Source organism: Entelurus aequoreus, linkage group LG06 (assembly GCF_033978785.1).
Source record: "Entelurus aequoreus isolate RoL-2023_Sb linkage group LG06, RoL_Eaeq_v1.1, whole genome shotgun sequence".
NCBI classification, from domain to species: Eukaryota; Metazoa; Chordata; class Actinopteri; order Syngnathiformes; family Syngnathidae; genus Entelurus; species Entelurus aequoreus.
The window spans coordinates 58,397,350-58,420,849 of NC_084736.1; the positions used below are offsets into that span (position 1 = coordinate 58,397,350).

The following is a 23,500-nucleotide window of genomic DNA, read 5'->3' on the forward strand; positions in this document are numbered from 1 at the left end:
AAGACAAGTCAGGTTGACCCTTAAAGAGGTGGTGTTGTTTGCTGAGTCAGCATCGGTTGATTTGGTTGAACAAGCCATGGCGATACGTTCCAGTTCAGAGTCGGTCGAGGCAGTCGGCGTCTCTCCCGAAATGTCATCCCTGGCCCTACTTGAGCCGTCGTCCCCTCACACCACCCACCTTCACCACGTTGCAAAGTGGTTATGACACCTTTTCCGAAGGCCGTTTTGGTGCTTGGCCTTTTCTTTTCTGTGCACCGGAGCTGGCTTTAGTGTCAAAGCGAGTCAGGCAAAGGCCGAGATTGTTGATAGTGTGAACGTGATAGGAATTGTCGCGTCGCTCCGGCTTCACAGTCGACCACTCACAGGCGGCTTTTCTCCTCTCGTTAGCAGAAGCTCATTACTGCTTTATCTGCCTTCCGATGTTCCGCATTCCCCGTAATTAATTGCCTGCAAAGTAGATTTATGAATGTGCTAAGTCGACGGATGCGTGCATGTTTTCTCTCAACAGATGTTCATCTTTTTGAATAAAACGTTTTTTTGTTTTTGTTTTTCTGCCACATTTATTCGACGTAGGGTTGTACGGTATACCGGTATTAGTATACCGTATTTTTCGGACTATAAGTCGCAGTTTTTTTTAATAGTTTGGCTGGGGGTGCGACTTATACTCAGGAGCGACTCACGTGTGAAATTATTAACACATTACCGTAAAATATCCAAATAATATTATTTAGCTCATTCACGTAAGAGACTAGACCAGAGGTGTCAAACTCATTTTAGATCGGGGGCCACATGGAGAGAAATCTACTCCCAAGTGGGCCGGACTGGTAAAATCACGGCACGATAACTTAAAAATAAAGACAACTTCAGATTGTTTTCTTTGTTTAAAAATAGAACAAGCACATTGCGAAAATGTACAAATTATAATGTTGTAGTTTTTTTTTACACTTACATGTTGCGGTTAATAGCATTCTGTCTTTATTTGTTGTTATTTATATTTCCTGAAGAAATGATGTGATAATGTTCATCAGTCAACTCATTGGTGTTCATTTTCAATCTATCAAGATAAACAAATGATATCAAAATCAAATTACAGTATGTTATTTATGTAGTTTGATCATTTTTGTCGACTGATGTACTTACATAATGTGGTTTATTTTGTACATATGTAGCATCATCTACAAAGATACAAAGAATTGCTATTGCGACATCCAGTGGACACATTTAGAACAGCAGTTTCTTTCATTGAAAAATTTCAGGTTAATTTTTATACTTAGCAAATTCATCCCCCGGGCCAGATAAAACCTGTTCGCGGGCCTGATCCGGCCCTCGGGCCGTACCTTTGACACCCCTGGACTAGACCATACTTGCCAACCTTGAGACCTCCAATATCGGGAGGTGGGGGTAGGGGGTGGGGGGCGTGGTTATTTACAGCTAGAATTCACCAACTCGAGTATTTCATATATATTTCATATATATATATATATCTATATATATATATATATATATATATATATATATATATATATATATGTATGAAATACTTGACTTTCAGTGAATTCTATCTATATATATTATTTTATTTACATAGAAAAAAAAAATACTTGAATTTCAGTGTTCCGGTGGCTATCCATTAGATGGCAGTATTGTCCTGTTTAACTTCTCCGTTCATGATGAGTATATAATTCCGGCCACCGTGTTCAATGGAGAAGTCTGTTCTACAAAATATGACGTCATTGGGCAGGCAAGCTGTTTATATTGTGGGAAAGCGGACGTGAGAACAGGCTGTCCCCACTCAGTCTCAGGTCCGCATTGAGCTGGAGGGGGCGTGGCCTCCAGCTCCGGCTCAATACCGGGAGTTTGTCGGGAGAGGCGCTGAATGCCGGGATTCTCCCGCTAAAAACGGGAGGGTTGGCAAGTATGGACTAGACCAGGGGTCGGCAACCCGCGGCTCTAGAGCCGCATGCGGCTCTTTAGCGCCGCCCTAGTGGCTCTGTGGAGCTTTTTCAAAAATGTATGAAAAAGGGAAAAAGATGAGGGGAAAAAAATATATTTTTTGTTTTAATATGGTTTCTGTAGGAGGACAAACATGACACAAACCTCCCTAATTGTTATAAAGCACACTGTTTATATTAAACAGGCTTCACTGATTCGAGTATTTGGAGCGTCGTTTTGTCCTACTAATTTTGGCGGTCCTTGAACTCACCGTAGTTTGTTTACATGTAGACCTTTCTCCGACTTTCTAGGACGTGTTTTATGCCACTTCTTTTTCTGTCTCATTTTGTCCACCAGACTTTTAATGTTGTGCGTGAATACACAAAGGTGAGTTTTGTTGATGTTATTGACTTGTGTGGAGTGCTAATCAGACATATTTGGTCACTGCATGACTGCAAGCTAGTCGATGCTAACATGCTATTTAGGCTAGCTATATGTACATATTGCATCATTATGCCTCATCTGTAGGTATATTTGAGGTAATTTAGTTTCCTTTAAGTCATCTTAATTCAACGTATATCTCATGACACACTATCTGTATGTAATATGGCTTTTAATTTTTTGCGGCTCCAGACAGATTTGTTTTTGTATTTTTGGTCCAATATGGCTTTTTCAACATTTTGGGTTGCCGACCCCTGGACTAGACGTATAAGATTTCATGGGATTTAGCGATTAGGAGTGACAGATTGTTTGGTAAACGTATAGCATGTTCTATATGTTATAGTTATTTGAATGACTCTTACCATAATATGTTATGTTAACATACCAGGCACGTTCTCAGTTGGTTATTTATGCCTCATATAATATACACTTATTCAGCCTGTTGTTCACTATTCTTTATTTATTTTAAATTGCCTTTCAAATGTCTATTCTTGGTGTTGGGTTTTATCAAATAAATTTCCCCAAAAAATGCGACTTATACTCCAGTGCGACTTATATATGTTTTTTTCCTTCTTTATTATGCATTTTCGGCAGGTGCGACTTATACTCCAGTGCGACTTACATATGTTTTTTTCCTTCTTTATTATGCATTTTCGGCAGGTGCGACTTATACTCCGGTGCGACTTATACTCCGAAAAATACGGTAGTACCGCAATATTTTTGTGTCCTGGGCATGACGTTAAAGTGCATCCGGCAGTGGAGGCTCCTCTATGGGGTCTTGGGGCACTAGGAGGTTAACCCCTTTCACTGCAAAAAGTCAGTGTTCAAAAACAATAAAAAAAAATAAAAAAATGAGGGGTATTTTATTTGAACTAAGCAAAATTATCTGCCAATAGAACAAGAAAATTTGGCTTGTCAAGACTTTCCAAAACAAGTAAAATTAGCTAACTTCAATGAACCCAAAAATACTTAAAATAAGTATATTCTCACTAATGATATGCACTCTGCATTACATTTCTTGAAACCAGCAAACTTATACTAAAAACTAATTTATTGTTCTTAATGGAAAGGCAACAAGGGAACCGCTTGTTACTCTCGGGGTCTCCTAGCCGCTCAGGCAAATCATATGGTCTAAAAATGCATTTTTCCATCGATAACATGACATCATCATGCCAAGTGCGTGCTCTTTCAGTCAATTAGTGCGCATATATACAGCCTGGCACCCGGCCAAATTTTTTTAAATTGTAATTTTGAAGAATTTATCTGAATGTGCATGAACTATTTCTGTTCAAAATTGTTAAAATTGTCATATGTTAAATGTTTAAATATTAACTGTCAGTTTACTGTACTGTGCCAACTGTACTACTATATGAGTACGTATTTTCTATTGTTTCATTGAAAAAACCCAGCATCCGTTTTAATTATGAGACACAATTTTGTCGAAATCATGATTTTTTTTTCATGCTTGAAGTAAGAAATTATTACTTTCAAAAAGTAGTTTCATACTTGTGAGTGTTGATGACACAGCTTTGCAACAGTTGATATTCTAGTTTCAAGCATGTTTTACTCAATATAGGTCATCAAATCTCAGCAACAAGCTGTAATATCTTACTGAGATCATTTAGGACCAAAACCCCTAAAACAAGTAAAAGACTCTTACATAAAATCTGCTTAGTGAGAAGAATGATCTTATCAGACAGAAAATAAGCAAATATCACCCTTATTTGAGATATTTAATCTTACTTAGATTTCAGTTTTTGCAGTGTACTTTTGTTTGTTCTACTTATTTCCACTCACGTGTAGTCAGCTGCGAGTTAACTTCAGCTGCTATTAACGTTATTTGCTATTAAGCAAATTATTATTACATAATCTAGATTTAGGATTATCTTTCTTTATTGATACAAATAAATACTCTTAAAACTACAAGTTGCTACATATACTGATCACAAATATAAACACAACACTTGTTTTTGCTCCCATTTTTCATGAGTTGAACTCAAAGATCTAAAACATTTACTTATATACACAAAATATCTATTCCTCTCAAATATTTTTCACAAATCTGTGTTAGTGAGCATTTCTTATGTGCCAAGATAATCCATCCCACCTCACAGGTGTGGCATATCAAGATGCTGATTAAACAGCGTGATTGTTGCACAGGTGTGCCTTAGTCTGCCCACAATAAAAGGCCATTCTGAAATGAGCAGTTTTGCTTTATTAGAGGTCTTGGGGGGTGAGAAAAGCAGTCAGTATCTGGTATGACTACCATTTGCCTCACGCAGTGCAACACATCACAGAGTTGATCAGGTTGTTGATTGTGGCCTTCGATGCGAAGTTGCTGGATATTGCCAGGAACTGGAACACAGCGTGTGTGGTATACGGTTGTGAGGCCGGTTGGATGTACTGCCAATAGTGAACATTCAATTCACGGGCAACAGCTCTGGTGGACATTTTCCTGCAGTCAACATGCTGACTGCACGCCGCCTCAAAACTTGCAATATCTGCGGCATTGCGCCGTGTGCCAAAACTGCATATTTCAGAGTTGCATTTTATCGTGGGTGTCATGATCTGGATCATGTTTTTTGTTACTTTCGGTTTAAGACTCCACGAGTTTCTGTTTGCGCTCCCTTGTTTGTTTTAGTTTCCATGACGACTGATTAGTTTCACCTGTCTCATGTGTTTGACTCACGCACCTGCTCTAATCAGAGACTATTATTTAAGCCTCTTTTGCCAGTTAGTCGTCCTGGCGACATTGCTCTCTTTTGACTTTTTCATGCCATAGTTCATGCTGTTCGATTCATGCCGTGTCCAGTAAGTCTTTTTTGTTCCATGTCCATAGTTCTTGCTATTTGTTTCAAGCCACAGTTTAGTGAGTTTTTTCATGTTTTTAGTTTCATGTCCATAGTTTATGCTAAGTCTCAGCTTTTGGTTTCCTGCGTTAAGCTTGTCTTTGCCTTGAGCGCTTTTTGTAGTACTTTGAGTTTGAATAATTAAATAATGTTCCTACCTTCAAGCCTTGTCCAGTATAGTCCGATTGCATCCCGGGAGAACAATCCTCGCAGTGAGCTGCGTAAAACTCCACGTTATGACAGTGGGCAGCCTAAGGCACACCTGTGTGACAATCACGCTGTTTAATCAGTATCTTGATATGCCAAATTCATTGTGTTGCTCAAGGTAATATAATTGATATGGTGCTGGGATACCCATCAAAGTGGACAACTAATTTTTTGACCTCGGTATTTGTCAAATCCTAGTTACGGCTCTGACTATGATCAATGTCTGTCAGAAATTATGACATCTTCATTTCATTCCATTCACGTGTTGTCGCCTCCACACCATCCTCAGCTGAATGTGATTGCACAAACATCTGTGTCTATTTCATAGACGGTTCATCTTGTCTTGGGTGTGTTTGCCTTTAGAGTTAAATGGGAATTGTGAAAAGTCCTTGTTAGAACTTATTTTCTTCTCAAAAATGTTACGCACCGTAGATTTGCTTCTTTTCAGTCTGCTCCCAATAGTCCTTTGTGAAAATGTGTGAAGTAACCATTTGATCAATCAGCTGCAGAGATGGAGAAACTGTGTCCAATGTGTTTCTTGAAGGGGAACTGCACTTATTTTTGGAGTTTTGCCCATCATCCATGTGTGATAATGATACAGGATTTTCCATTTTCTGGGAATTTAAATAGTAAAAAAAACTGCTAGTACAAGGCGGTCAACAAATCAGGTAATGGGACTAATCTATTCCAACGATAAATCCCTCGAAAAAACATCCAAAATACTGCCAACAAGGTTCAAATTGGATGGCGTGGCCTGCATAGTGACCAAGCTACTAGGGATGGGAATCCGATTTCTGGGGTGACGATTGTCCATTCAAACCGATTCTCACAATGTATTAGTGAAGTGAAGTGAATTATATTTATGAAGCCCTTTTATATAGTGGAACCCAATATCCAAGTTACATTTAAACCAGTGTGGGTGGCACTGGGAGCAGGTGGGTAAAGTGTCTTGCCCAAGGACACAACGGCAGTGGCTAGGATGGCAGAAGCGGGGATCGAACCTGGAACCCTCAAGTTGCTGGCACGGCCACTCTACCAACTGAGCTATACCGCCCCAAAACCAGTATTATTTGGTATGACAATTACAATGAAACTTTTTCAAAACAGGTTAGTAAAGCTCCTTATGGATTGCTTACAAATGTCTTTAAAAAAAATAGATTATTAAAAAACAAAAAAAACCAATGTTTTTTATTGTTTTTTAAAAATTATGAATGATTTTAAAATCAGAATAAATAGGAATTGCTTTTTTTTTTTTTTTTTGCAGCGGGGTCTCCATTGTCGTATTTTACGCTTTCAATAGGGAGACAGGTCCGGACTACAGGCAGGCCAGTCTAGTACCCGCACTCTTTTACTATGAAGGCATTGTCTTGCTGAAATAAGCAGGGGCGTCCATGATAACATATGTTGCTCCAAAACCTGTATGTACCTTTCAACATTAATGGTGCCTTCACAGATGTGTAAGTTACCCATGTTTTGGGCACTAATACACCCCCATACCATCACAGATGCTGGCTTTTACACTTTGCACCTATAAACAGTCCAGATGGTTCTTTTCCTCTTTGTTCCTGAGGACACATAACGTCCACAGTTTCCGTAAACAATTTAAAATGTGGACTCGTCAGACCACAGAACACTTTTACACTTTGCTCCAGTCCATCTTAGATGAGCTCGGGCCCAGTGAAGCCGGCGGCGTATTAAAAAAATGTATTATTAAAAATCGTTTTCTTTAAATTATGAATCATTTTAAAATCAGAATGAATAGGAATCACAATTTGGATGTGGATCGGTTTTTTTGTGTTTTTTTGCAGCCCTTTTTGTAAGAAGGAACTACACTGCAAAAAGTCAGTGTTCAAACCCCCCCCCAAAAAAATACAAAAATTAGGGGTATTTTATTTGAACTAAGCAAAATTATCTGCCAATAAAACAAGAAAATTTGGCTTGTCAAGACTTTCCAAAACAAGTAAAATTAGCTAACCTCAATGAACCCCAAAAATACCTTAAAATAAGTATATTCTCACTAATAACAAGTGTACTACTATATGAGTACGTATGTTCTATTGTTTCATTGAAAATAAAACAGCAAAGTCCATTTTGCTTATGAGAGACAATTGTGTCAAAGTCATGATTTTTTTTTTTCATGCTTGAAATATGAAATTATTACTTTAAAAAAGTAGTTTTATACTTGTGAGTGTTGATGACACAGCTTTGCAACACTTGATATTCTAGTTTCAAGCATGTTTTACTCAATATAGGTCATCAAATCTCAGCAACAAGCTGTAATATCTTACTGAGATCATTTAGGACCAAAACACTTAAAACAAGTAAAACACTCTAACATAAAATCTGCTTAGTGAGAAGAATTATCTTATCAGACAGAAAATAAGCAAATATCACCCTTATTTGAGATATTTCATCTTAGATTTCAGTTTTTGCAGTGTACTTTTGTTTTTTTCTACTTATTTCCACTCACGTGTAGTCAGCTACGAGTTAACTTTAGCTGCTATTAACGTTGGTTGGTTAAAACAAGGAAGAAGGAGCTTGAACTACATTTTCAAATAACAATACTCAGTTATTGCCTTTGAGTTAGTAAAAGGCAATGCTACATTATACATTTTGCAAGTGAAATCTAAGTAAGATTAAATATCTCAAATAAGGGTGATATTTGCTTATTTTCTGTCTGATAAGATAATTCTTCTCACTAAGCAGAGTTTATGTTAGTGTTTTACTTGTTTTAAGGGTTTTGGTCCTAAATGATCTCAGTAAGATATTACAGCTTGTAGCTGAGATTTGATGACCTATATTGAGTAAAACATGCTTGAAACTAGAATATCAACTGTTGCAAAGCTGTGTCATCAACACTCACAAGTATAACACTACTTTTTTAAAGTAATAATTTCTTATTTAAAAAAAAAAAACATAAGATAATGGCACTAGCATTTACTTAATTTAAGAATATTTTTCAACATATTGAGCAAAAACGTCTCTTTTTCTTTTTCTACCTAGAAAAGTGCACTTGTTATTAGTGAGAATATACTTATTTTAAGGTATTTTTGGGTTCATTGAAGTTAGCTAATTTTACTTGTTTTGGAAAGTCTTGACAAGCCGAATTTTCTTGTTCTATTGGCAGATAATTTTCCTTAGTTCAAATAAAACACCCCTCATTTTTGTAAAAATGTTTTCTTGTTTTTGAACACTGACTTTTTGCAGTGTATACTAGAAGGTTGTGGCACAAAGCCGGGAACTTGGTCCGCTTTGAAAATTCACACATGCTACCAACTTGATATTAATTTGCTCTAAACTTGTCAATCAGCAAATTTGAACACGGCATCAAACCAACACAAAATCAACTAGAAAACATTCTTTATTCTGAGGAATGAATCTGAATTTTGCAGCTCAAGGAGGGCACAAATGCTGTAAGATACAACATCCCATGCATCCCAATGAGAGCGGACATTGTTAGTCACTGCTTTGTTTTCTTATTTGAAATGTTTAGCGCATAGCAATGGAAGCTACAGTATCTTTGCTATGTGCTCTGTGAAGTCAATGCACCCAAGTTACGATAATGCTTAAAAATGACTAAAATACTGTAGATATTACCTCCTATCTTAAATGTGCCTTTTACTACATTACATACATACTTACAGCATGTACCGTATTTTTAGGAAAGTATAAGTCGCACAGGCCGAAAATGCATAATAAAGAACGAAAAAAACATATATAAGTCGCACTGGAGTATAAGTCGCATTTTTTGGGGAAATTTATTTGATAAAACCCAACACCAAGAATAGACATTTGAAAGGCAATTTAAAATAAATAAAGAATAGTGAACAACAGGCTGAATAAGTGTACGTTATATGACGCATAAATAACCAACTGAGAACGTGCCTGGTATGTTAATGTAACAAATTATGGTAAGAGTCATTCAAATAACTATAACATAGAACATGCTATACCAGAGGTGTCCAAAGTGCGGCCCAGGGGCCATTTGCGGCCCGCAGCTAATCGTTTACCGGCCCCCCACACATTCTGCAAAAATTGCAAAATTGATAGTATTGCAAAAATAAAAAATAAACATTTTAAAAAAGTGGAATGAGGTGAAATCTAACGAGAAAAAGTTGCAATGTTGACACAAAGCTGCCATGCAGGCTGTTTTTTTTTAAATCTTTTGTCTTTATTTTAATTTTTTTTGCCATTGCTTGAAAAAAAAAAAAAAAAAAAGACAAAAAATCTATGTTACAATGAATTATTACTTTAAAAATTTCATTTTAAAATGTTTTATGTGGAAAAAATATTGCATAAATTGTGTGGTTGCCATATAAAAACATCAACGTTTTATTTGACAAAAGAGCATAAAACACACAAAATAATAGTTCAAACGTAAAATCAACAGATGTATCTGAAGTTGATCTTGTAATTTAAGTGTGAAAAGTAAAAAAAAGTAAATAAAAATGTATCACTTTATGAGTGGGAGACCTTTTAGATCCCAAATATATATTTAGTGGGATTTTATTTAACTTTTCACTGTGATTACTCAAAAATATTAAAGAATTCAAATCAATGGTGTCCTGCATTATTGATCTTTTAGGGCTCTAATTACTAAATACTGCATATTTCAGTTTTACTATAAAAAACAAAGTTGTCTTTGACAGAAAAGGCATAAAACCTGTTTTTTTTACTTGATATCAACCTGAAGTTGGTAGAGATATACTGTAAAAAATAATAATAATAACTTGACTTATTTTTAATATTTTAATGACTGAGACCCTTGACCCTTGACTGATCCCCGGGAGCCCTAAAGGTTAAAAAAAAAAAAAATCTATATATTTTGTTGTGGTTTGAAAATGGAAAATATCAAAATGGCCCCCGTATGCTGAAATTTTTCCGTGTGTGGCCCTCAGTGGAAATAGTTTGGACACCCCTGTGCTATACGTTTACCAAACAATCTGTCACTCTTAATCGCTAAATCCCATGAAATCTTATACGTCTAGTCTCTTACGTGAATGAGCTAAATAATATTATTTTATATTTTACGGAGTAAAATCCTGAGTATAAGTCGCACCCCCGGCTAAACTATGAAAAAAACTGCGACTTATAGTCCGAAAAATACGGTATATAAAAAGGGTGTTTGAGGTTTTTTAAGAGTGCTTTATAGGCGGGATAAATCGTATCCCCATTACCTGCAGTTAGCCGCCTCTTACTAGCAGTTGTTTAGTATTTAAAATGAACAGAAAAGGAAAGTACATGTGTTTTCTTGTTCTTGTGGCTCATGATAGGCAATGTTCCAAAAAAGGTGCAATTCCCCTTTTAGACTAATCATAGTGATGAAAAATGTTTTGAATGACGTCATCCTGATCTGAAGCACTGCATCTGTGTTTCCCAGGCTCAGGTTGTGGCTAAAAAGGAACATGAAGGCGCGGTTCATCTGTTAGAGGTGAGCGTCTGTACTGAGGGGGCGGGGCTTTGCATGTGTAGATTTCATGTAATATTGCAGTATAACATACAAGTAATACACTACTAAATATAGTTGTGTAAGCAGGTCATGTGTGGTTCTGGGTGTGAACAGTTGAGGGTAATGTTTTAATGGTGTTTTCAATGAAAATGAGCATGAGTGATGATGTTTGTCTTTTTAACATCTCTTTTTACTGCATTGGTGTTGTTGCTCAGAACCACCTGGACAGCATGCAGGTATTTCACCATTGCTTTCATATTGATGTACGTTTGATGTATAGTAAATAGCATCTATTATTTGGATGGTCGGTCCAGAAAAAAAAAATAGATCCTGTATTTGCTGACATACAGTGGGTACGGAGGGTAGTCAGACCCCTTTAAACTTTTCAGTATTTGTTTCATTGCAGCCATTTGCTAAAATAAAAAAAGGTCATTTAATTTCTCATGAATGTACACTCAAGCACCCCATCTTAACACAAACAATGAAAATGTAGAAATGTTTGCTAATGTGTTAAAAGAAAAGAAAAAAACACTATATATATCTATATATTGTGTATATGTGTGTGTATGTATGTATGTGTATGTATGTATGTGTATATATGTATGTATTTGTATATATATGTATGTATGTATATATGTATTTGTATATATATATGTATGTATGTATGTATACATATGTATGTATTTGTATATATATGTATGTATGTATGTATATATTAGTATATATATATATATATACACACGTATATATATATATGTATGTATATATATATATATATGTATGTATATATGTGTGTATATATATATGTATGTATATGTGCATATATATATATATGTATGTGTATATATGTATGTATATATATATATATATATATATATATGTATGAGTATATATGTATGTATGTATATATGTATGTATGTATATATATATATATATGTATGTATGTATATATATATGTATGTATATATGTGTATGTATATATGTGTATATATGTATGTATGTACATATGTATGTAAGTATATATATATATGTATGTATGTATATATGTATGTAAGTTTATATATATAAATATATACATACATACGTATGTATATATTTATATATATATACGTATGTATGTATGCATATATGTATGTGTATATATGTATGTAAATATATATATATTTTTTAATATATTTATACATACATACATACATACATACATATATATATATATATACATATACATATATATATATATATATACATACATATATATATACATATACATATATATATATATATATACATATACATATATATACATACGTATATATATATATATATATATATATATACAGTGGGGCAAAAAAGTATTTAGTCAGCCACCCATTGATTGTCAATGGGTGGCTGACTAAATACTTTTTTGCCCCACTGTATATACATATATATATATATATATATATATATATATATATATATATATATATATATATATATATATATATATATATATATATATATATATATATACATACATATATATACATATACAGTCGCGATCAAAAGTTTACATACACTAGTAAAGAACATAATGTCATGGCTGTCTTGAGTTTCCAATAATTTCTACAACTCTTATTTGTTTGTGATAGAGTGATTGGAGCACATACTTGTTGGTCAAAAAAACATTCATGAAGTTTGGTTCTTTTATGAATTTTTTTATAGGTCTACTGAAAATGTGAGCAAATCTGCTGGGTCAAAAGTATACATACAGCAATGTTAATATTTAGTTACATGTCCTTTGGCAAGTTTCACTGCAATAAGGCACTTTTGGTAGCCACCCACAAGCTTCTGGTTGAATTTTTGACCACTCCTCTCGACAAAATTGGTGCAGCTCAGCTAAATCTGTTGGTTTTCTGACATGGACTTGTTTCTTCAGCATTGTCCACACGTTTAAGTCAGGACTTTGGGAAGGCCATTCTAAAACCTTCATTCTAGCCTGATTTAGCCATTACTTTACCACTTTTGACATATGTTTGGGGTCATTGTCCTGTTGGAACACCCAACTGTGCCCAAGACCCAACCTCCGGGCTGATGATTTTAGGTTGTCCTGAAGAATTTGGAGGTAATCCTCCTTTTTCATTGTCCCATTTAAAGCACCAGTACCATTGGCAGCAAAACAGGCCCAGAGCATAATACTACTACCATCATGCTTGACGGTAGGAATGGTGTTCCTGGGATTAAAGGCCTCAAATTTTCTCCTCCTAACATATTGCTGGGTATTGTGGCCAAACAGCTCAATTTCTGTTTCATCTGACCACGGAACTTTCCTCTAGAAGGTCTCATCTTTGTCCGTGTGATGTCAGATAAAACAAGCATTGAGCTGTTTGGCCACAATACCCAGCAATATGTTTGGAAGAGAAAAGGTGAGGCTACCAAAAGCGCCTTATTGCAGTGAAACTTGCCAAGGGACATGTAACCAAATATTAACATTGCTGTATGTATACTTTTGACCCAGCAGATTTGGTCACATAATAAATTCATAAAAGAACCAAACTTCATGAATGTTTTTTGTGACAGACAAGTATGTGCTCCAATCACTCTATCACAAAAAAATAAGAGTTGTAGAAAGTATTGGACACTCAAGACAGCCATGACATTATGTCCTTCACATACTTGTCGGTCACAAAAAACATTCATGAAGTTTGGTTCTTTTATAGACAGTTTTTGGTTGTTTTTCTGAGCTACCCAAAAGTTTGCCATGCGCCTCACTGCCCGCCCACCCTGTCTTCAAACTTCCATCAAAGCCAGCGCTCACACAGAGGCTGAAGTATGACTGACTGGACGTCTCCCTGCCTTGATCACAGAGATATATTCAGCCTCACTTCTCAATAATTGATTAAAAAGACTTGACAAATAAAATAAAGCCTTCAAAGTCCTTTCATCAAGTTAAAAGAAACATCTGGCTGACTGACCTCAGCCATTTTGGAACACCCGAGATTCCAACATCAGAGCTTCAAACGTCTGCCTTTACAATAGGGATGATGTTTGATAAGAAATTATCGAGTTCAAGCCCATTATCGAATCCTCTTATCGAACAGATTCCTTATCGATTCTCTTATCGAATCCAAATAGGTTGTTATATATGGGAAAAAAACACAATATTTGGTTTAACAAAAGCTCACTTTTATTTTATAAGAAAGAAATCAAATCAAATAAATAAATATTGACTGTTACCCAATGGGCATAACATTGCAGGTCCCACAGGGCATTTCCTGTACGTGGGAAGGGATTCGAATAAAGAACCAACTCTTTGTCTTTACTATAGTGGCCTCGATAACCGGTTCTCAAAAAGGGATTAGAGTCCATGGAATCGGTTCTTTTCTTATCGAACAACCGGGAGAACCGATTTCGAACATCATCCCTACTTTACGAAGAAAATACTAAATTCTCAGTTGAACATCATTGTTGTTGTAGTCGTAATAGTGTATGTAGTACTTTAGTAGTTGTCATACATTTAGATAATGGAACCAACCCATGCAAGTGTTTCAATGTAAAGGAATCAGATTATAGCAGAACGCCAACAATAGAACCACAGCTCCCCCTGTAGTGCCAGCAGGACTCATGCAGCCAACACCACCATAATTGACTAAAGGCATGCATGACACAACCATCTTGCCGGGACAAACCATTAAGCTTTCAATAAACCTCAATATCTCCAGCATTTTGTTGATAAAAACATAAAGAAGCATCGCCAATTTGATACCGTACGTAGCCCAGCATCTGTTCTATGGTGTCCACTTGCTGCACAGTTACACAGCTGCATGTTGATGTCAAGTATCAGTCTGTGCATACAAGCATGACTGTGTTGTAAACAAAAATTCCAGGGTGTCATGATCAGAAATACTGTACCAAACAGGCTAACCTCCTCCATCCTCCAAGGACAAAGCTACGAACTATGGGAGATCTGGCTTTCTGCTCTGTTGCTCCCAGTCTGTAGAACGCTCTCCCTGACCACCTGAGGGCACCTCAGACTGTGGATGCTTTTAAAAAAGGCTTAAAAACCCATCTTTTTAAAAAAAGCCTTTTTATTGATTTTTATAGATATGCATGCTGGTTCTAGCTATTGGGCTGTTTCTAGTTTTATATTTTATTTATTTTTATTATTATTACTATTTTCTTTTTAACACTGTGGCACTTTGAGGTTGTTTGCTCAACGTAAATAGCTTTTTACAAATACAATCTATTATTATTATTATTATTATAATCCCCTGGGGGAAATTCGGGTGTTACCGTTCGTTGCTCTTTGTGTATGAATACAGAATAAGGAGAATAGAGATAGTACAAAATAAGCAATATAATAAACTAAAGTACCAAGTAGGACTACAATAATATATGTACAAGATATACAATATTTCCATGGTGAATTTGTCAGGTGAGCTGTGTGAAACAGGTATTACACGTTTTAGATAGAGATGTCCGATAAATGCTTTAAAATGTAATATAGGAAATTATCGGTATCGGTTTCAAAAAGTAAAATGTATGACTTTTTAAAACGGTGTACACGGACGTAGGGAGAAGTACAGAGCGCCAATACACCTTAAAAGGCAATGCCTTTGCGTGCCGGCCCAATCATGTAATATCTACGGCTTTTCACACACACACACACACACACACACACACACACACACACACACACACACACACACACACACACACACACACACACACACACACACACACACACACACACACACACACACACACACACAAGTGAATGCAAGGCATAATTGGTCAACAGCCATACAGGTCACACTGAGGGTGTCTGTATAAACAACTTTAAAGGCCTACTGAAACCCACTACTACCAACCACGTAGTCTGATAGTTTATATATCAATGATGAAATCTTAACATTGCAACACATGCCAATACGGCCGGGTTAACTTATAAAGTGCAATTTTAAAATTCCCGCCACACTTCCGGTTGAAAAACTCCTTTGGATATGATTTATGCGCGTGACGTCACAAAAGCAACGGAAGTGGTTGGACCCCATCGGACCCGATAGAAAAGCCTCTTGTTTTCTTCGACAAAATTCCACATTATTCTGGACATCTGTGTTGGTGAATCTTTTGCAATTTGTTTAATGAACAATGGAGACTGCAAAGAAGAACGTTGTAGGTGGGATCGATCGGTGTCTTAGCGGCTAAGTACAATACTGTAATATCTGTGATATTTGCATTAGTGTACTGTCTTTAAGGGTTTGGGGAACGCGCATGCGCGAGTGAGTTGGCGGAGAACTTGTGTGTGTGTGAGCGTGAGTTTTGGCTAACAGCAGCTCGTGTATGTGTGTGCGTTACTTTTTGAACTACAACCAGTTACCGCTTTTTAATAAAGCGATTGAGCAGCGCATCCTCGTCTGTGTGACTCCTTCTCCACTGCGGGGCATTACAATACTTACAGCAACACAACAAGGACTACTTACTACGCCTAGCCGATGCTTGCCGCCAAACCCACGGATGAAGTCCTTCGTCGCGCCGTTGATCGCTGGAATGCAGGTGAGCACGGCTGTTGATGGGTTTCTATCTTCATTTGAGAACGATGCTATGCGCTAGCTCAGTAGCTAAGTGTGTCACCGATGTATTGTCTTGGAGGTAAGTCACTTTAAATGTCCATTTCGCGTGCTCGACTCTCATTTTCAAGAGGATATAGTATCCGAGGTGGTTTAAAATACAAATCCGTGATTCACAATAGAAAAAGGAGAGAGTACATAGTTCTGTGAGGTCTGGTTGCTAAGTTAGCTTCAATGGCGTCGTTAGCACAGCATTGTTAACCTTCGCCAGCCTGGAAATCATTAACCGTGTATTTACATGTCCACGGTTTAATAGTATTGTTGATTTTCTATCTATCCTTCCAGTCAGAGGTTTATTTATTTTGTTTCTATCTTCATTTGAGAACGATGCTATCGCGCTAGCTCAGTAGCTAGCTAGCTAGCTGTGTCACCGATGTATTGTCTTGGAGATAAAAGTCACTTTAAATGTCCATTTTGCGTGCTCGACTCTCATTTTCAAGAGGATATAGTATCCGAGGTGGTTTAAAATACAAATCCGTGATCCACAATAAAAAAAAGGAGAGTGTGGAATCCAATGAGCCAGCTTGTACCTAAGTTACGGTCAGAGCGAAAAAAGATACGTCCATCACTGCCTCTCAAGTCGTTCACTGTAACGTTCCTCATCTACGAATCTTTCATCCTCGCTCAAATTAATGGGGTAATCATCACTTTCTCGGTCCGAATCTCTCTCGCTCCATTGTAAACAATGGGGAATTGTGAGGAATACTAGCTCCTGTGACGTCACGCTACTTCCGGTACAGGCAAGGCTTTTTTTTTATCAGCGAGCAAAAGTTGCGAACTTTATCGTCGATTTTCTCTACTAAATCCTTCCAGCAAAAATATGGCAATATCACGAAATTATCAAGTATGACACATAGAATTGATCTGCTATTCCCGTTTAAATAAAAAAAAATCATTTCAGTAGGCCTTTAACACTGTTACAAATATGACGCCACACTGTGAACCCACACCAAACAAGAATGACAAACTGACAAGAGTGCGCAAGCGTGATCATATCACACCCATCCTCAAATCACTCCACTGGCTCCCTATTGCATCCCGGACCCAATTCAAGATTAACCTGCTAACTCACCAATGCATCTACAGCAACGCCCCCTCCTACCTCAAGGACCTAGTTTCCCCCAACCTCCGCTCTTCAAACACTAACCTCCTCAAACCCATCAGGACAAAGTTACAATCAATGGGCCGACGGGCTTTGTGCTCGACCGCACCCGAACTCTGGAACGCTCTCCCCGACCATTTTAGAGCACCACAGTCGGTCGACCATTTTAAGAAGGGACTCCCTGCTTGGCACTCAGCATCAAGGGTTGGAATTGGGGGTTAAATCACCAAAAATTATTCCCGGGCGCGGCCACCGCTGCTGCTCACTGCTCCCCTCACCTCCCAGGGGGTGATCAAGGGTGATGGGTCAAATGCAGAGAATAATTTCGCCACACCTAGTGTGTGTGTGACAATCATTGGTACTTTAACTTTAACTAAAAACCCATCTTTTTAGCACAGCTTTTATCTAATTTCTCTACCTTCGTGTTTTTTAAATACACTGCTTGCCTATCTGTTTTATCCAGTGCTTTCATGCTTTTATTATTTTATTTTTATTGTCTGCATTTTAATTTTGCTTTTATTTTCTTTCATTTCACTTTGTTGTCTGTGAAGCACTTTGAGTCTGCCTTGTGTATGAAAAGCGCTATACAAATAAAGTTGCCTTGCCTTGCCTTGCCTTTATTTCTATTTTTATCTATGTTTCTGTTTTATCTAATGTTTATCTAGTGTGTGTCATGATTTCATTTCTATTTTATTGTATATTCTAACTTTCTATTTTTTATTTTTTTTTATACTTTGTAGCACTTTGAGATTTTAACAAATGTAAAGTTCATTATTATTATTTATTACAAACACATTTCGGGAGAACATCGTAACACAACATAAGCACAACAGAACAAATACCCAGAACCCCTTGCAGCACTAACTCTTCCGGGACGCTACAATATACACCACCCTATCCCTCAACCCCGCCCACCTCAACCTCCTCATGCTCTCTCAGGGAGAGCATGTCCCAAATTCCAAGCTGCTGTTTTGAGGCATGTTAAAAAAAAATAATGCACTTTGTGACTTCAATAATAAATATGGCAGTGCCATGTTGGCACTTTTTTTTTTCCATAACTTGAGTTGATTTATTTTGGAAAACCTTGTTACATTGTTTAATGCATCCAGCGGGGCATCACAACAAAATTAGGCATAATAATGTGTTAATTCCACGACTGTATATATCGGTATCGGTAATTAAGAGTTGGACAATATCGGAATTTCGGCAAAAAAGCCATTATCGGACATCTCTAGTTTTAGACATATAGGTGTAAAGAAACCACCGCTCCCCCAGACTGTTTTTTCTTTCACATTGTGAAGTGAGAATTGAACCTGGAATTTTAGTTTCAGTATTTTGGTTTAATGCATGTTCCCTTTGGTCCGAGTATGGATGCTGCACTTCTGGTTTAGTTCTTGTATTGCCTTCCATCAAAAGTGTGTACCGTATTTTTCGGACTATAAGTCGCAGTTTTTCTCATAGTTTGGCCGGGGGTGCGATTTATACTCATGAGCGACTTATGTGTGAAATTATTAACACATTACCGTAAAATATCAAATATTATTTTGCTCATTCACGCAAGAGACTAGACTTATAAGATTTCATCGGATTTTCCTTCTTTGTTATGCATTTTCGGCCGGTGCGACTTGTACTCCGAAAAATACGGTGTGCATCTATTCAAAGGACGTCCAGTGCAAGTTCTCCTAACTTTTTCCTCCTTTTGTGTTTTTACCCCGTCTTGCTGTTTTCTATCTCTCCTCTCTCATCTGCTCTCCGCCCCTCTCACCGCCATCAGGCCAAGGTGCGTGAGCTGGAAGAGAAATGTCGGAGTCAGAGCGAGCAGTTCAACCTCTTGTCCAAGGAGCTGGAAAAGTTTCGTTTGCAGGCGGGGACGTTTGACATCCTCAGCACGGAACCTCTGACAGTGTGTGAATCTCCCGGTTCTCCCAACAAGTCTCTGTCCCAGCTCCTCAATGGATTGGCGGCCCCCGTAGGAAAAGGTGGGTCTTAACAGACAATACATTCATATTGACGTACAAAATCCAAAACTAGTGAAGTTGCCACGTTGTGTAATTTGTAAATAAAAACAGAATACAATGATTTGCAAAATCCTTTTCAACTTACCGTATTTTTGGGACTATAAGTCGCAGTTTTTTTCATAGTTTGGGTGCGACTTATACTCAGGAGCGACTTATGTGTGAAATTATTAACACATTACCGTAAAATATCAAATAATATTATTTAGCTCATTCACATAAGAGACTAGACGTATAAGATTTCATCGGATTTAGCGACATATTGTTTGGTAAACGTATAGCATGTTCTATATGTTATAGTTATTTGAATGACTCTTACCATAATATGTTACGTTAACATACCAGGCACGTTCTCAGTTGGTTCTTTATGCCTCATATAACGTACACTTATTCAGCCTGTTGTTCACTATTCTTTATTTATTTTAAATTGCCTTTCAAATGTCTATTCTTGGTGTTGGGTTTTATCAAATACATTTCCCCCAAAAATGCGACTTATACTCCAGTGCGACATATATGTTTTTTCCCTTCTTTATTATGCATTTTCGGCCGGTGCGACTTATACTCCGAGCGGCTTATACTCCGAAAAATATGGTACTTACCGTTCAAACTGGTAAACTGTTATTTTTGCAAATATTAGCTCATTTGGAATTTGATGCCTGCAACATGTTTCAAAAAAGCTGGCACAATTAGCAAAAAAGACTGAGAAAGTAGAGGAATACTCATCTAACACTTATTTGGAACTTTCCACAGGTGAACAGGCAGTAAAAGCAGCTTCCCTGAAATGCTCAGAACATTTTTTTTTTAATAGATTAAGAATCGCGATTCATTCTAAAAATCGATTTTTTTTTGTACACCCTCAAGATGTACTGTCAGTATAAGAGATATAAAACATCAAACAGTAGATCAGATTACTTTGCTGTGGTAAATATTGATTCACTTTTGCAATAGCAGTAATGGGGATAATTGCGGCTATAGTGTTTGTGTATAGTGTTCCTTACGTTTTTATTTATTCATTTTATGATTTACGTGAATATTATATGCAATTACTGTAACTTCACTATAATTTCTCCACAGAGTTTCCACACACTCTCAACACTTTCAGCTCTTAAAACACTTAATCCACTCTAAAACCAACATCATTTTAACATAAAGCTTCAATGAAATCTCAATGGTACTTTAACCATTTTTAAATGTTGTTACTAGGCAAACACTCGCTCTCCTAACACTGTCCCTTTTGACTCTATTTTTTTTAACAATTTTCACTGTTTAATTTTATTTTTTTACCATGTGCTGAAGGCCAATGAAAGATGAGATGCGTGCCACAAATAACAGTGTCCATCCATCCATTTTCTACCGCTTGTCCATTTTGGGGTCGCTGGAGCCTATCTCAGCTGCATTCAGTGTGTGATCTACTAATAATTTGTATTGCAGTTGGCTACACATGGTGGTATGTTTTCTTCAGATCTGCCGTGTTATGTGTGATGAAAATGTGATGTGTTTGATGCACAGGCAACGAGGCTCCAACAAGCAGATCTTTGATATCAGAGTTCATTCGGCCGCTCCAGATCAGTGGAGACAAACCGGAGCTCGTCTCTGTCAAGCCAACATTCCTCACTCGCAGTCGAGGGAGCAGCCAAGGGAGGGCGCTGCTCTCTGAGGTTTGTGTTGAAAGTCCACATGGGATCTCATACCACAACACATATGTTTTCGATACCTTATATCGCAAAATTATCTGGCATCTAATAATCATACAAAAAAAAAAACTGAGGTGTCAAACTCATTTTAGCTCAGAGGCCGCATAGAGGAAAATCTGTGCACACGCAGGCCGGACTATTAAAATCATGACATTAAAAGTGGATGTTTTGTTTTCTTCTGTAGATGGACAAAGAGCTCGGTTCCACCACCAGATCTAAACCAAGGTTTACAGGGAAGGTTCGCTTGTGTATAGCTCGCTACAGGTATGTATACTCAACCGTGTCCAAAAAAAACATTATAACAGTAGAAAAAAAATCAATAAACTAAATCCAAACAAACCAGATTAAAAATAAAATGTAATCATTTGTACATTTAGACTTAGACAAACTTTATTGATCCACAAGGGGAAATTGTTCCTAAAAGATAAGTGATTAAAAAAAGCGAGAAAAGTTGAGAATAATACCAAAAATAAAGAAAATGAAGGAAGTCAAAGGAGCTACTGTGATGTGCTGCCACATCAAAACAAACAAACAAAAAATAAATACAAAAAGCTTATCATGTGTTTTGATGATAAATGTCTCAGGTGTGCTTCCTTGAATCTTACTGTGCTATAGTTACAATCCTTATGATGGGCCGAATGAGCATCCTGAGGCAGAGCTCCCCCTGGTGGCAGGAAAGTACCTCTATATTTACGGAACTATGGACGAGGATGGCTTTTATGAAGGTCTGGTGCCTCATATATTTTATTCTCCTCTTTTTTTTTTAATAAATACTCTTGATATTGCCAACCATCTTTTTGTGTTTCAGGAGAGCTGCTCGATGGCCAGCGGGGGCTCGTCCCTTCCAACTTTGTGGATTTTATACAAGAGGCGGCGAAGGCGTCGGTCCAACACAGAGACTCTGTCACGAAAGAACCTGGCAACCTCAACCACAGTAGCCTGGGATCCCACAGACTGGGGGTGAGCAGAGGGATGGTGACATGTTTGGGCAGCCTGCTGTCGGACAGTAAACAAAGCTGTCTGAGCAGCAGCAATTTGGGCATGGACCTCCTGGGCTCCTCCAGCAACGGGACGGGAACCTTGGATGTCAATATTGACGAGGTCGGTGAAGACATTGTGCCTTATCCTCGCCGCATCAACCTAATTAAACAACTGGCCAAGAGCATCATCATTGGCTGGGATCCCCCTGTGGTTCCGCCGGGCCGAGGCTCCGTCAGTGGCTACAATGTGTTGGTGGACAAGGAGGTACGGATGAGCGTCCCCTTCGGGGGCAGGACTAAGTCCCTCATTGAGAAACTCAACCTAGCCACCAACACTTACCGCATCTCAGTGCAGAGCGTCACAGAGCGAGGACTGTCGGATGAACTCCGCTGCACAATGCTGGTGGGCAAAGACGTGGTGGTGGCTCCGTACTACCTACGGGTGGACAGCATCACGCAGGACTCTGCGGAGCTCTCCTGGATGCCCAGCAACAGCAACTACAGTCACACCCTCTTTCTGGACGGCGCAGAGTACGACATGATCAAGGCCGGGAGCTACAAGTATAAGTTCTTCAACCTGAAGCCCATGACGGTTTACAAAGTGAGGGTCGTGGCACAGACGCATCAGGTGCCTTGGCAGCTGCCCAACGAGCAGAGGGAGAAGAGGGAGATCTCTGTGGAGTTCTGCACTCAACCTTCAGGTCAGCCTATAAAACGTATTGTCACACACCGTTAAAAAAAAACCTTGAAATCTCGAAAAAAGCAGCAATATTAGGAATTTTAGGTTTACATTAGGTTTGCGCGAAATCGACAATACATTTGGCCGATTACAAGAGCTCTTAATACTTTTGTTGTATCGTGATAATGCATGTTTATGAAGCAAATGTCGCTCCTCAGTGCAAAGTCGCTTCTAAATCAGCAATCCTTGCCTCCATGGTGGCAAATAAACATTTCTTAAATGTTCATTATCACTGGAGGATGAGTATAGCTAAGCATGCTACGCTACACACTGTTAGAGGATATGCTAACCGCTGAGCTACACGTACCGTATTTTTCGGAGTATAAGTCGCACCGCCTGAAAATGCACAATAAAGAAGGAAAAAAACATATAAGTCGCACTGGAGTATAACTCGCATTTTTGGGGGAAATGTATTTGATAAAACCCAACACCAAGAATAGACATTTAAAAGGCAATTTATTTATTTATTTATTTTTATTTTTT

General features: G+C 37.6%; 1 protein-coding gene across 13 annotated transcripts in view; it reads left to right on the plus strand.

Annotated features, from left to right (window-relative positions):
- rimbp2b (RIMS binding protein 2b) overlaps positions 1-23,500 on the plus strand; it is a 160,536-nt gene that overhangs the window by 92,996 nt on the left and 44,040 nt on the right. For 12 of the 13 annotated variants that reach the window (XR_009826569.1, XM_062051086.1, XM_062051079.1 and 9 more), the window contains 7 exons: positions 10,810-10,860; positions 11,094-11,114; positions 19,364-19,568; positions 21,114-21,262; positions 21,483-21,562; positions 21,914-22,023; positions 22,107-22,979. Coding sequence is in view for 12 of the 13 variants with exons in the window: in XM_062051086.1 (XP_061907070.1) it covers positions 10,810-10,860; positions 11,094-11,114; positions 19,364-19,568; positions 21,114-21,262; positions 21,483-21,562; positions 21,914-22,023; positions 22,107-22,979 (1,489 nt within the window). In the remaining variant the exon portion in view is untranslated. The remainder of the gene's footprint in view (positions 1-10,809; positions 10,861-11,093; positions 11,115-19,363; positions 19,569-21,113; positions 21,263-21,482; positions 21,563-21,913; positions 22,024-22,106; positions 22,980-23,500) is intronic. The other variant, XM_062051075.1, reaches the window with a different exon arrangement.